This window comes from Magallana gigas, chromosome 5 (genome assembly GCF_963853765.1).
Source record: "Magallana gigas chromosome 5, xbMagGiga1.1, whole genome shotgun sequence".
In the NCBI taxonomy this organism is placed as follows: domain Eukaryota; kingdom Metazoa; phylum Mollusca; class Bivalvia; order Ostreida; family Ostreidae; genus Magallana; species Magallana gigas.
Genome location: NC_088857.1, coordinates 37,917,970 through 37,932,795, shown reverse-complemented (window position 1 = coordinate 37,932,795; position 14,826 = coordinate 37,917,970). Strand labels below are relative to the sequence as shown.

The 14,826-nt window shown below is 34.3% G+C and overlaps 1 protein-coding gene across 3 annotated transcripts; it reads right to left on the bottom strand.

The window, feature by feature from the left end:
* Positions 1–2,250: 2,250 nt before the first annotated feature.
* LOC105320772 (glycoprotein 3-alpha-L-fucosyltransferase A) lies at positions 2,251–8,990 on the bottom strand. 3 transcript variants are annotated; one of them, XR_010714112.1, is made up of 3 exons: positions 8,851–8,984; positions 7,990–8,081; positions 4,927–5,266 (listed from the first exon to the last, which is right to left on the bottom strand). XR_010714112.1 is itself a non-coding variant. In XM_020064290.3 (2 exons), exons 1-2 carry the CDS (start codon positions 8,957–8,959, stop codon positions 4,017–4,019), a joined length of 1,359 nt encoding a protein of 452 aa, XP_019919849.3. In that variant the 5' UTR covers positions 8,960–8,990; the 3' UTR covers positions 2,251–4,016. The 3 variants fall into 3 exon arrangements, 1 of the variants encoding a protein (XP_019919849.3); XR_010714113.1 differs by lacking the exon at positions 8,851–8,984 and adding an exon at positions 8,160–8,308; XM_020064290.3 differs by lacking the exon at positions 7,990–8,081 and having other exon boundaries at positions 2,251–5,266; positions 8,851–8,990.
* Positions 8,991–14,826: the final 5,836 nt, after the last annotated feature.

Genomic DNA, 14,826 nt, shown 5'->3' with positions numbered 1-14,826 from the left:
TCATAACATTTTAAGAGTGTTGTTATTGAGAATTTTATATCATTTGAAAAATTTACTCCAATTAGTTGTGCATTTAATGAATTCTCTACTGTGAAGAATGTGTCAACAACACACAATGCCCCAAGAATAATCTAAGTATCAAAACAATCTATTGTTTTAAGGGGTGTTTAACACCCCAAAACCCACCCTTAATCTCTTGGCTTAAAACTTACTTCTAATATAACCCATTTGAAAATATTAAAGAATATATCTTAGATTTTCAAACCCGACATGATGCAGTTAAAAGATGAAACCGTGCTAGTGAACATGAACCTGTAAAAATGCTTTATATGTGAACATTTTGCAAAAACTTTTATTCAGCTTTTAAATTACTTTTAAATAACTAATTGACTTTTCACAAAGTAATGGTAATGGTAATGCATTACTTTACTCATGTAATGGTAATGTAATGCATTACTTCAAGAAAATTAAGTAATGGTAATTTAATGCCAAAATTCATGAGGTAATGGTAATGTAATGCATTACTTTGCAATGTAATTCGCCCAAGCCTGGTCAGCCGGAAAATAAACCATATATACACCAAAATAGACTACATGGCAAGGTTCTTGAGCGTACATGTAAAAAGTGCAAAATACTTTGGATGTCTCGTAACATTAGATCCTAAGATGGAGCGACCACATTAGTAACTTGAAGCTACTAACTTCTTTGGCAAAGCAACAAGAGACTCTGCTTCCACCGTAATCTGAATAACAGCTTTGCACACATAAAGGAAAGTGCATATAAATCAGTAGTCATGCCCGTACTGGAGTATGATGCGAACACGCTGTCAGTAACAGAATGGAAACATATCAAGTGTGGACAGCATGATCCAACATCGGAAATGGCATTCATTCGAACAGCGAAGACGAGATACCAGACTGGTTTTGTAATAACGGAATTATGTAGAAATTTAGAAAATAAACCATTCCCTTGATAATCCGTTTAAAATTCTATAAAAAGTAATCCCGATACATATACTAAATAAACAAAAAGCCAGGTATACAGAATTTTAAAGACGAGCCCCAGTTATGAATATTTCTTATACATCAACATAGAAAAACTTTCATAAAATTCAGAACATCAAATCACCATCTGGCAGTGGAGACTGAAAGGTGGTAGAATATGCACTCGGTAGGAGGGTTTGCAATTTTGTAATTCAAGACGTACATGTACTGTTGATGAATAACAATACAACCTTGTATTTATGTGAGTACTGTCTTATTAAATACCTAAAAATAGATAGCAAATAGATAGAAATACCTAAATACTAGATACTTTACGTCACTAAATGTAATCAAGTTTTGTGAAAATACCAAGTTTGCCATCTATAAACTTCACAACATTAAACTTATGTAAAGTTATAAGTACCACTAAAAGTTTAATTCTTTATTATTTGTCATGTTTCCTTTCTACCTCTTGACATTCTCTTAATTTTCTCATGTTTTTAAGCGGCAGAGAGACCCGATTGGCTGGTAGGTAAAGTTTCAATTTTTGTTGTTTATATAATGTAGATTGTAGAGATTACATAATATAACAAAAAACAAAAAACAAAAACAAAACAAAACACCAAACTACTTCTAGGAACAACGTTTTCAGTGAACTTGTAATATAATTAATTTTCTCCCATAGCACAGTAATTGCATCTTTATAGTGCCAGGGTCACCAAAAATACCTGTAGCTGAAGTTTTGCACTTGTTCGTCATATCATGTTCATGCTAATTTCTAAGAAAAAATGTGTATATTTATTTGAAATATCTTCGATGCTGTCTGCTCTCCTTTGTTGTTTTCCTATTTTGATCCTCTATACCGAAGTCCTACTATCTTTTTCAGACCCTTTTAAACTTCAATTTCAATCCTAATTTCCTTATTTTCATATTAATTTTTTTACATACTCCGTAAAAAAAGGGGGGGGGGGGGGGGCAACTCCATGATAATTCAAGTTTTATATGTAAATTTTAAAAAATTAGTTGCTGCGAGAAAATGCTACGTGCCTGACATGCATGTATATATACCTCCGACGATTTGTGTTTTTTGTGTATTCTATTTCTTTATTCCTCTTGTACCAAAATATTTGGTTTGAGCGAATAAACTGAACTTGAACTTGAATAATGTATCGGTACCAGCCGCAAAAGAATACTTCACTTATCTAAACAAGTATGTGCAGCGACGTGACAAAGATGTTAGAGGTTAAAATAACAACATCAACAGGGAAATAAATTTTTATAAACAATGAAAAAACCAACATAATAACTGAACTAATAGCTAAGCATTCTGTATATAAGCATAGATTGAAAAAAATGTACATGTGTTTGGACCCTTCCTTATAAAACGGCTTACGTTATAACAACATAAACGATTAATAAAATAATATTAACAAGAAAATGAAATTTTAATGACAACAATTTAATTAAATAATAATAATTGAACTAAATATGGATGCGATATGCGATATACAAAATAAAATAAATAAAAAGCATATACTAGATATAATTGATAAATTGACCAAAAAAATGTGTTGAATATTTAACCATTCTTCATAAAATATCCCACATGGAAAACAAAAAAGAAATAAACAAAGTAAGAATAAACAAAAGAAAAAAAAAGGTGTCCAAGTAGGGAAACGTTAGTGGACAATGCACTCGCTTGTCACCGCTGCAACCCGAGTTCGATCCTTGTGATAGACAGTGGCTGTATGTGATAGGGTATGGCGGTCGCCCGTTTGGACACGTGGGTTCTCTCCGGGTACTCCGGCTTCTTCCCCCACCAATGACCCCCTCGCGCTAACATCCGTGCCAACGAGAGATATTACAAAATGTAATATAAGTTGTAGAACTTGCTCATCAATCGTTTTAAAACATTTTTGTTATGTAATCCTTTATGTTTTTGTAAATTATATAGCGTAATATTAGATTGTTAAAACCTGTACATTAATTTACCTGTAGCTGTATATTAAGTGGAAAAAACTGTCGATTCTTTACAACTACAGGTAACTTAATGTACAGGTTTTAAATGTTGAAAGCAATGCCCACACGTGGTCCTCAACAGTTAGGAAAATTTACTTTTAATAAATCCCAACATTAGTATTTAAAAAATTATTTTACAACAATATGAATTTATCATCTCCGGATGATTTTTACGTTTTCATTTTTTAACAATGGCCATCACTTGAATTTCCCCCCTTTTCCATCACTCGAATTTCCAGTACTTGAATTTCCCCCTTTTCCATGAATAATTTCACTCATTTGCCATTTCCTTAATAAATTAAGAGCCCATTTTGTTTTGTGCTACATTTTCTTTGAGAGACCTTTCTTCACCAAATCATCTAATTCTGCTTGGTTAAGCGGTTTTAAAAGTCACTTTAAAAATCTTTTCATATTCTCCACACCTTGACTAGCTTCTATTAATTCATCAAGTCTTAATTTAATCAAACCGTGTCTTGGTTTGCTATTTTCTTTTTCTATGTCTAAAATGTCACTCAAAATGCATCCGTATTTACACTTTCTTCTGGATCTCTAAATTTTTATTGCGTCAAAAATATACTTTCTCCATCTGATGAAGACATCTTTTCTCCTTGAGTTTTACCTTGAGGGTAGTCAGAAATCACCTTAGGTATCATTTAAATGTAAACTTACCTGGCAGTGTCCATTAAGTTCAACAATACACCATTATTTTCACCCCTTTTCTTGTTGTTTTTTAAATGGACAATCAATAGTGTTACGTAATCTTAGCATTCATTCAACCCAACACCTGAGACAATTTATTAAGTTAACAATAGAGAAAATGTTTTAAGTAGGATAAAATCCTCAAACTGTCCATTCTGTGAGAAAAAGAACTGTTCTCGGCCCTTCGGGCCTCGAACAGTTCTTTCTCTCACAGAATGGACAGTTTTTGGATTTTCTCCTTTACGTAAAATAAATAAAGTTCAGTTTAAAAAAAAAGAAGCGGATTTCTCTCATAAATAAATGCACATGGATTGTTTAGATCAAATCACTTGGTGGGAAGCAATCTGGCCGGTTGTTGGGTGTCACGATCCATTTGTAAATGTCGCCATATATTCTGACATACTTTTCACGATTGTTCAATCTCCGACAAATATTGCACATATTCCCTCGCCAAGATTCTGCGGCGTAACTTGAGACATAGTTTCTTTTCCACTCGACGAATTGCTTTTGCAATCCCGAGTCATTTTCGACACTCTTCAAGTACGAAGACAACTTTCCTGGAGAGGAGAAGTCTTTTGTGTCGATGTAAGATCGGGGTGGACTAAACAGGGAATAATTCGCCCCGCCCCTCATGATCGGAATGATGTTGTGTTGAGTCACGTGATGCAGTCCTTTTTCGGTCACATAGTCCTTGCATATTGCGTTTTCAAATGATAAATAAAAAAGATACTTTTCGTCGAGTATGTCGTAACACCGACTTTTAACTAAACCCCAACACTCTCTTATTGCAACATCCCTTGTTTTGGGACAACTTTTCGGCGGCTTCAATTTTCCGCAGGAGCCATATATATCAACGGATATGCTCTTTTGTAAAGAACGAACATACTTTTCCCGCTTAGAAGTTGTGCTGCAGTGAGAAACGAACCAAGCAATACCACGTTTGAAATTGCTATTTTTCACTTTTTCTTCTACATCCCTCTTCTTTTTCACTTTGTAGACACCATGAACAAATGGAAAATCCGAGTCCCTCCGGTAACTTATTGTCCAGTTCACTTTGTTATTGTATTTGCGCATATTATTTTTTGTGAGAAATTTACTACCAGTTTCTTTCAACAAGTAATTAGTAGATTCATACTGAGCAAAAATCCAGACCTGATTAGGTAATTTTTTTGGTAACGCTCCGCCTCCGAGTAGATCCACTACAAATATCACTGCATCACTAGTATTATATAATTGTTTGTCTGTGGATATTTGGCACGTGTAAGGACAGTTATTCCAAAAGGTGTTGTTTGTAAACGACCCCCATATTGCTTTTTCCCAGTGTTTCGCATTATAGAGAAGAATGGTTTTTGTTTCATGCCGATTTACCAGGCTTTTATTTGATACGTTGGGGAAAAGTCTGATTAGTTCTTTCTTTTTATCTATGAAAAAATGTGTGACCTCTATATCTTGATAGTATAAGATTAATTGGAGGAAAATCCCAACCACTAGAGCGACGAAAACATAGCGACTGATCTTCCCAGGCACCTCGAAATTGGTTGTGCATGTTGACCAAGGCATCTCACCTGAAGAAAAAAGTAAAACAAATTACATTAACATTTATTCAATTACTGTGATGAATTATAAATATAAACGTTTGTTAATTTTAATTCTGTCAGACATGTAACGGCCATATATTTTTCTGATTACACACCGGTACATTACAATACTAGTATAATTACAGATTGATTACGCAAATAGCTGCAATTCTGTAGTTCCCGGTCTGAAAAAAATCCGTATGGACGACCAAAAAAAAAAATTTGAATGGACCACCTAGTGGTCCATTCGATTATTTTCAGGCAAGGAATTATCTAGACCTGCAGCTTTTACGCACCTTGACCAAAAGTCCACGCATATCAAAATGACTATGTGAACAACTGAGGAAAGTTATATAACAGAATGCTTTCTTCAAAGTTTCATGTGGCCAGTGGGTATGATGGAACAGAAAAAATACATTACATGCAATTGCGGATGATGTTGATTTTATTTTTTGATCGTTAACTTTAAATTCTACAAAATCGCAAAGAAAACATTTTACTGTTTATGTTACCATGTATCTCTGAATGCCCCCCACCACCAAAAAAAAGATCATCACGTTTAACTTCTTGCAAATATGCACATATACACGTTTGTCTTAACAACAACAAAAAATGCGAGGCTCAAATGGACCAATGTTCCAAGAAAACCCATAAAATACAGATTTTAAATCCTTTTTTTGGTCGCTTTACGCCGAATTTTCACGATCGATTTTATCGCATGAATGTATGACATCACTTTTAGGTCAACCATTGCACCATATAGCACATCTGTCGAATTTCGATTCAGTGCCATGTATGAACGAGTTTGGGCTTATGATAAAGGCCAAATAAAATTAACGATCTATAGGTTGCTAACATCTGTGCACTAAACATCATGTGTATATCTAAACAGCTGGGTAATACTTTGATGATTTAATACAATATTTTTTGGTTTATGGGTTTTTTCACTAGCAAAAAAATGCATACGTTCTAATATTCTATCAATGAGGAGGACTGCCATCACAAACATAACAACATTACCAACAACAACATAACCAACATCAGAACGCTAATACCAACATCTAAAACAAGTTTACCACCAACATAACAACAAAACCACCAACAACAACAACATAACCATCACCACCAACAACTACATTATCAACATCGTAACACTACTCCTAACATCTATAACAAGTCTACCACCAATATAACAACAACAACATCATTATCAACATCAGAATACTACTCCTAACATCTATAACAAGTCTGTCACCAACATTACAACACAACCAACAACAAGAACAATATACCCATCGCCAACAACAACAACATTATCAACATCGTAACACCGACATCTATAAGAAGTCTGCCACTTACATAACAACAACAGCATCATTACCAACATCAGAATACTAATACAGCCATCTATAACAAGTCTATCATAAAAAACAACAGCATTACCAACAACAACAACAACAACAACATTACCAACATCAGAACACTACATGTACAAACATCTATAACAAGTCTACCACTACACACAAAACAACATAACCAACATTTGAACACTACTACCAACATCTATAAAAAGGCTACCACCAAAATAACAGCATAACCAACATTAGAGCACCACATCAACATCTATAACAAGTCTACCACCAAAATAACAGCTTATCCAACATTAGAACACCATATCAACATCTATAACAAGTCTACCACCAAAATAACAGCATAACCAACATTAGAGCACCACATCAACATCTATAACAAGGCTACCACCAAAATAACAGCATAACCAACCATATTTAACCAATATTAGAGAACCACATCAACATCTATAACAAGTCTACCACCAAAATAACAACATAACCAACATAAGAGCATCATATCATCATCTATAACAAGTCCACCACCAAAATAACAGCATAACCAACATTAGAACACAATATCAACATCTATAACACATCTACTATAACAACAACAGCTGCAGCAGCATTACCAACATCAGATCACTACCATTAACATCTAAAACAAGTTTATCACAACCAAAATAACAACATAACCAACGACATCATCACCTACATGTACTACTATATATCATCGGAACACTACCGTACTATAATTTTGCCCAAGTTATTGTTTCTGTCACGTTTTTGACAATTTCTACGAAAATCAACATACCTGTCAATCAAGTTTAATTGAAATTTATGAAAAGGAAATATACAAGAATTCTTCATTGAAAGGTCATCTGTTTTTACCCGGTGAAACTCACAGGTATGAAAACAAATTGCTTACGGAGATTTATAATAGGAACTTTGAAATTCATTCAGATTTACTCTGGACATCTTGCACATTTTTTTATCATTATCATCCGGGGTATATGCAAAATCCATGTAGTCTTTTTGTATTGAGCTGACACGGTGTATTGAAACCTGACAATCTAGAGGGGCGTTTTAATGGGGAGCTCTTGAGATTTGTTTCAATACTATTGTATAAACATCGTTTGAACTTTGAGGAATTTATCAATATCAAATAATTTATGAAAATATGTTGCATGAATAGCTTGAAACAGAGAATACCATGTATAAAAGTCAACCATCAACTACTAGTATAACCAACATCAAACCACCAACACCAACCAGTACAAGAAGTTAACAGGAAAAAAAACACTACAAGAATTACAACAACAAACAAAGACAAAGTTCCACATAATTAACAATATAAAGTACCTGAAACGGAGCGGCATCGTCAAGATCCTCAACCCACAAGCATCAACGCTGTTGTTGTTATTATGACAATCCAACTATTTCTGCCATCTAATCTAAAATTCACGTAGAGATGGATTATAATTTTTGTGCAATTATCTGAATGACTGACGGAGCGTTAATAGAAGTCTAACCTGCTGAATATAAATCAACCAAAGTAAAAATCCATCTAGCTCCGCTGTTCTATCAATTTCAACACATTGTTTTCATTTTATTGTTCCTTCGTGCTAGGTTCGATACACCATCTTTTCATGTAATTGATCTATGATCAGGTAATAAATGTTTACAACTGTACAAATGCAGTCCTGCTGAAATTAATCAATTATCAAGAATCTTATTATTGTTTGAGGTTTTGTCTACGTATTGGTCATACATGTAGTTTGGGCATATATTACTTTGGCATATAAAAGAAAATTCGGCCTTTAAATTGAAACTATCATGTGTAGTTAATCCTAACGGCTTCAATAGCATTGCGAAACTTGTGCGTTTGTTGTGATAGCTTGTACACTGTTGTACAGTGTATAACTGTAAAACCACGCAGACTGCTTTTTAATAGAATTCACCCAAAACACACTGTCACATCAAATAAATGAAAACAGTTTCGGAATACCTCTCATATCGCTCAATAACTCGGACTTTTTCCTCTTCATTTATCGACAATTCAGAAAATCAATTTTGTTTGAAGGATTTACAAAGTAACCTATAGCAGGATATACATGTAGTTGGCCAGTCCGTATTTATATATATGTACATATAAAGTTTAAACCTGTACAGTATTTTCTTATATTAAAGATATACTAAACGTGAAACAATACTACAACTTACCAACACGCGAGGCTCGCACTTTCAGAGAGGAGTTTGTTGACAATGAAATAAGCTGAAAAGTCACCGAGCCGTGAAACACCATGAATACCCTCAGGCGGATTTTGTTCATTCATTTGTCATTTAATTAAATCTATTTATTCAGTGAAGCTCTTTGAACTATTGATAATAGGTCTGGATTTTTGAACACGATTTAATACCTTCCATAAGTTCAAGTTCAGTTTATTCACTCAGACCAAATAATTTAGTACAAGAGGAACATATATATAATACATACAAATACAAATCGTCAGAGGTACAGACAAACAGGTACATTTTCATACAGGGAAAAAATATACATAAAAAAGAACAGACTATAGAATCACTACTTATGTTAGATTTTAGTATAAAGGATCATAATAGGAAAACAACTAAGAGGAGCAGACAGCATCAAAAATTTTTGAAATAAATACACATAATTTTCTTAGCGATTTACAATTACAAACAAGACTGTTAACATGTTACATAAGCTGGACAAAAACGAATTATTTTCGTTTAACCGGTCCCTATCAGAAATCCGTTACAGACACTTTAGTAGGAAAGCAAAGCACGCTTGTTTAGATAATTTAATCAATTTTACCAGGACACAGATATTTATGGAGGGTCATCGTGTTCAAAAATCCAGACATTTAAACTTGTAAATCCGAATATGCAATCGTGTTGATGTGTGAGCCTGAGCATGAATATGTGTAATTCTGATCGTGTAACCTATAACACTCGGGCATAAACACGTGTAAGATTTGACTTAGTTCCTCCGCATGATGCAAATTTTGCAACTTTATTGTTTACATTATATTTAGTTAATTAAATCTTCAACTTTGCACACTTTCAATCCGTAGTTTCTGCGTTTGTAACTTCAGGCTCGGCAATAGCACATCTGACATGATACAAATTGACAAATGTAAAGTCTACAAGTTTGTCGAATTTTGACATGACCTTATATGGCAACTGCCTTGCTGCGGGAAAAGGCATGCCGTAACCGCCGGACCGGAATGAACGAAAAATAAACATAATATTCAGCTAAACTGTTGCAATAAGCTTGTAATGAACGACACCTTTTCTATCGAAAACACCGGTATTATTTTTAGGAAAAAAATTGAGGTATGATTGAAACTGGACCAAACAGGAAGAGGTTCACGTAGAAAAAAAAATCGTTGCCGATGTGACGAATGCGCTAATTTCCGTAATATAATTCTCATGGTATTATAAAAGGAAATGCCTAATATCTTATATCTCTAAAAATAGTTGACATGTAATTTCAACTGGAATATAAGTAAATGCGTACTCTTTTCTAGAAATGAGACGGATCAAGAAATTTCCTAAGGGGGTAAATATATTTTGAGCGGCATGGGGTTCGAAGACCGCTGTGAGGTCCTATGTAACTCCATTGCTTCTGAATTCTAAGAATTTTGAGAGTGAATTTTTTACCGGGTTTCCGATTATTGAAATAGTAAAAATTGCAGACGGGCGAGTGGCTGTCAAAAAGGTACCCTTATTGTACTGATAACTCCTCGAACAGTTTTCAAGATAGGAAGTTGTTCTTTTGCAGATCATTTATACATATATATCAGAAGTATGCAAATTGCTAGGATTTTGATTTCTGATAATTTATAAAAATATCAGCTGTTGAACTTAGTCATTTTTGGGCAAAAACATTGCATATAGAGTACCCCATTTTTACTCTTGTTATTTTTCTGAATTAGTTAGAATAAACGACCTGCAAGGATTTGGTAATTTTTCGCGGAAAAATTTATGTTACTTTACATGTATTTATACTTTTTTTTGTTGTGTAAGTGAAAGATAAATAATAACACAATCTTCAATAATAATTTTAAAAACTAGCGCATATTTTTTGTGCGCCGTAAATTGAAGTTTTACTATGGGAGGCATTGTAGCTCAAAGATCGTCCATCTGTATTTTTAGACAGGGAGCTACAGACCTCAGCCAACTTCACAAAGTGAGTCTGTATTGAACCGACATTCAGGACGTCATACTCAATCCCGTAATAATTGCTTAAAATAATTGTTTAAAAATGTCAATTTTTACCGTACCTGCATGATAGGCTTTTTTTCCTATATATTGCCGACAATGCAAAGAAACATTTCTTAAGATAATTTATACACATTTTAATTTCACGACAGTTAACCTTATCTTTGGAATTTTTATTCATTTTTTTTTAATGAGGGTGTCGCTTCTTATGTCACATATTACCGGGTAATCACAATCTCAAAACCAATGTCTTTAAATAGTTTGTTTTTCTTATCGATAACTTTGCAACTCAGCTGACGGACCCCGTGTAATTTTTCGCGTGGGGGGGGGGGGGGGGGATGGGTCTTGTCACAACTTTGTGGTAGCGATAAGGATACATTTGGAGATATTTTCTTAATTCAGCCGAGGCCTATACTTTAACAATTTGTTGCATGTACTCTAATAACAGTGGCGTCGGAAGCAAATTGAAAGGGGGGGGGGGCTAAACTAATCATGAAAAATATTGACAAGAATTCCCATAATCATTAAAATTCTAATCCGTGGCGGAGGGTATACCAATAACTCAAATCTTACCTGCCCAACCCCAACCCCCCAAATCATGAAATTCCTAATCCGTGGTGGTGGTGGTGGTGGTGGGGGGGGGGGTGCTAGTATACCTACATGTACTATGACTCTAATTTTCAATATCACTATTAATATTTCATTCCCTTTAAGGTCTTTTAAGGAACAATTTTGTTTGTTGCGAGGAAAAAGTAGGGGGGTTGAATCCTCCCTGTTGCTATGTTCCTAATGGTTAGGTCTAACTTGGCAAAAAAGTGGGGGGGGGGGGGGGGGGGGGGCTAAGTCCCCCCCCCCCCCCCCCCCCCTAGCCCCCCCCCCCCCTCCCGGTTCAGACGCCGATCAAATTCTTTACTCGCATCTTTTATACATTCTCTTGATAAAATGTACACCAATCTCATAATTTAATTTTCCGAAAAATAATACTCTATGAAATGTTGTTATCCAGAGATAATATGATTATAGGCTTACCTAATATTTTTGTTCATTTATTCCGTCCCGGCGATTACGGCATGCCTTTACCTGCAGCTAGCCTTTTTCTATCAGTGACGACACTGTTTCCATATAAGGTCATGTCAAAATTCGACAAACTTGTAGACTTTACATTTGTCAATTTGTATCATGTCAGATGTGCTATTGCCGAGCCTGAAGTTACAAATGCAGAAACTACGGATTGAAAGTGTGCAAAGTTGAAGGTTTAATTAACTAATGTAAACAATAAAGTTGCAAAATGTGCATCATGCGAAGGAACTGAGTCAAATCTTACACGTGTTTATGCCCGAGTTTTATAGGTTACACGATCAGAATTACACATATTCATGCTCAGGCTCACACATCAACACGATTGCATATTCGGATTTACAAGTTTACATGTCTGGATTTTTGAACACGATTACCCTCCATAGATATTTCCTTTCTAGGCCACTGTAATTTCTTGTTCGTCGGACAATAAGTGAAAATCAAAGTACTGAAGAACTGACGGGAGTTGATTTTGTCGATGTTTATTTATTTTAAAATCAATGATATGTTATTTTGCATGACAAGTACATGTATACGTAGTTTGTAATTTGAATTACGCATATTTTTATGATATGAATTTTTGAACTTTTTCGACTAGAATGTCGAGAAACCTCCATATGAATCATGTTAAATAATGTTTAAAGATAAAATTAATTCCATCAAACTATGTATCAGTGGTAGAAATATTTCTCGAAAATTGTATGGAGCCAAGCAATATTGAACTCTAGTCTCATTCAACCAAACGCTCAGCTGACATCGTAAATCTCCGACAAGGGTTTACGGAGACAGCCGAGCGTCGAGTTGAACGATACTATATTGAACTCTGGCGTAGGAATACATACAACTACAAAAAATATTTAAATTGTTCGTACCATTTAAAATCTGACTATTTTTAAGGTATTTGTAAATAAGTTTCCTTGAAAAACAATGCTTTAGCATACATTACATCGAATTCATCAATTATTTTCAAGAACTAAGTCTTGTCAGGAGCAATGATTTGTGCTGAGGTCCAAACACTGTTTCACTTTCGGTTTGTCCGAGTGACTGCATAGGAGAGTTGATTAAAAATCAACTCCCAAAAAGGTGAGCCGAAAAAAAGTACGAGCGGGCGAGCGATTAAATTATATAATTATTTTTTGTCAAAAATTTTAGGCGGTACATAAATATATTTGTGCGGACGGTTATATTTTTCTCCTTGTTTCTGATTTATAAATTAAAACTTTTTAAAATATAAATAAGCGGAAATAGAACAAAAAAAAAAACAGTGCAGAATTTCCTGGATACAGGAAATTAATAATAAGTAGATGCTATCTCGTTGCGAGCAACGAGTGGGTCTTCCGTCCGATTTTGTATAAGATGCGATGAGATGAGATTCCAGTAAAAATAATTCCAAATTATACTGGAGATTATTGAAGAATGTTTTTGATATTAAAATGTCTACCGAAATTCCCCCATTGCAATTTGCCTTAAAAAACGGTAATCAATCCATAGCTTATACCAATACAGAAAAGGCTGAGGTTCTAAATGATTATTTTTCCTCCATTTCATGTTTAGACGACAATGACGCTAGATTACCTGAATTCAACTCTGAATGCAACAATTTTATTTGTGATGTATGTATTTCTGAACAAGATGTGATAGATATTATTTCAATCATTCAAGTGAACAAAGCTGTGGGGCCAGATAACATAAGTCATAAAATGCTTAAGAATACTATGTATACAATAGCAAAGCCTCTATGTTCATTATTTAATCGTTCTTTAAAAAACTGTACATTTCCAAGCTCCTGGAAAATATCCAATGTTTTACCTTTATATAAGAAAGGCGACTCGTCACAAATGTCGCATTATAGACCTGTTTCCTTATTAAGTTGTGTTTCAAAGATAATGGAACGAATTATTTTTAGACATGTATATAACTTTTTTCATGATAATAATCTTTTTTATAAGTATCAAGCTGGATTTTTACCGGGTCACTCTACTGTTTATCAGCTAATAGAAACGTACGACCATATTTTAAGAGCAATTGATCAAGGTCAATCTTGTTGTATGATTTTTTGCGACTTGTCAAAAGCATTTGACCGCGTTTGGCATAAAGGTTTATTGTTTAAACTCCATACCTATGGTATTACTGGAAATCTGTTCAAATGGTTTAATAGTTACCTTGTAAATAGAAAGCAAAGGGTTATGTATCGTGAAGTGCTGTCGTCTATTAAGTCTATTAATGCCGGAGTGCCTCAATGCTCTGTCCTTGGTCCATTGTTATTTCTTATTTATGTAAACGATATAGCAGATAACATGTTAACATTTTGCAGACTTTTTGCAGATGATAATAGCCTTCAACATGCTGCAATCCATGTACACGATATGGAATCTTATCTTAATCGGGATCTTTTAACTTTAGAGGCTTGGTCTAAGAAATGGCTTTTAAATTTTAATCCTTCAAAAACTAAGGCTGTTTATTTCAGTAATAAACCTAACACAGTAACCCCTACGCTAAAATTTCAAGGATGTGATTTGGAATTCGTGCCCACCCATAAACACTTAGGTGTTATATTTTCTGAGGACCTTTCCTGGTCATCTGATATAAATTCTATTATAGCAAATGCTCAAAAGAAATTGGGATTAATGAAAAAACTTAAATTTAAACTTAATAGAAAATCACTGTCACTATTATATACTTCATTTATAAGGCCTCAGTTAGAATATGCATCTGATGTATGAGGCGGTTGTTCTATTAATGATTCAGACAAATTAGAAAAAATACAATTGATTGCAGCAAGAATTGTTACAGGTTAACCTATTTTTGCATCTCGGGAATCTCTTTACTTTGAAACAGGGTGGGAAACGCTTTATAGTAGAAGGAAAATATCCA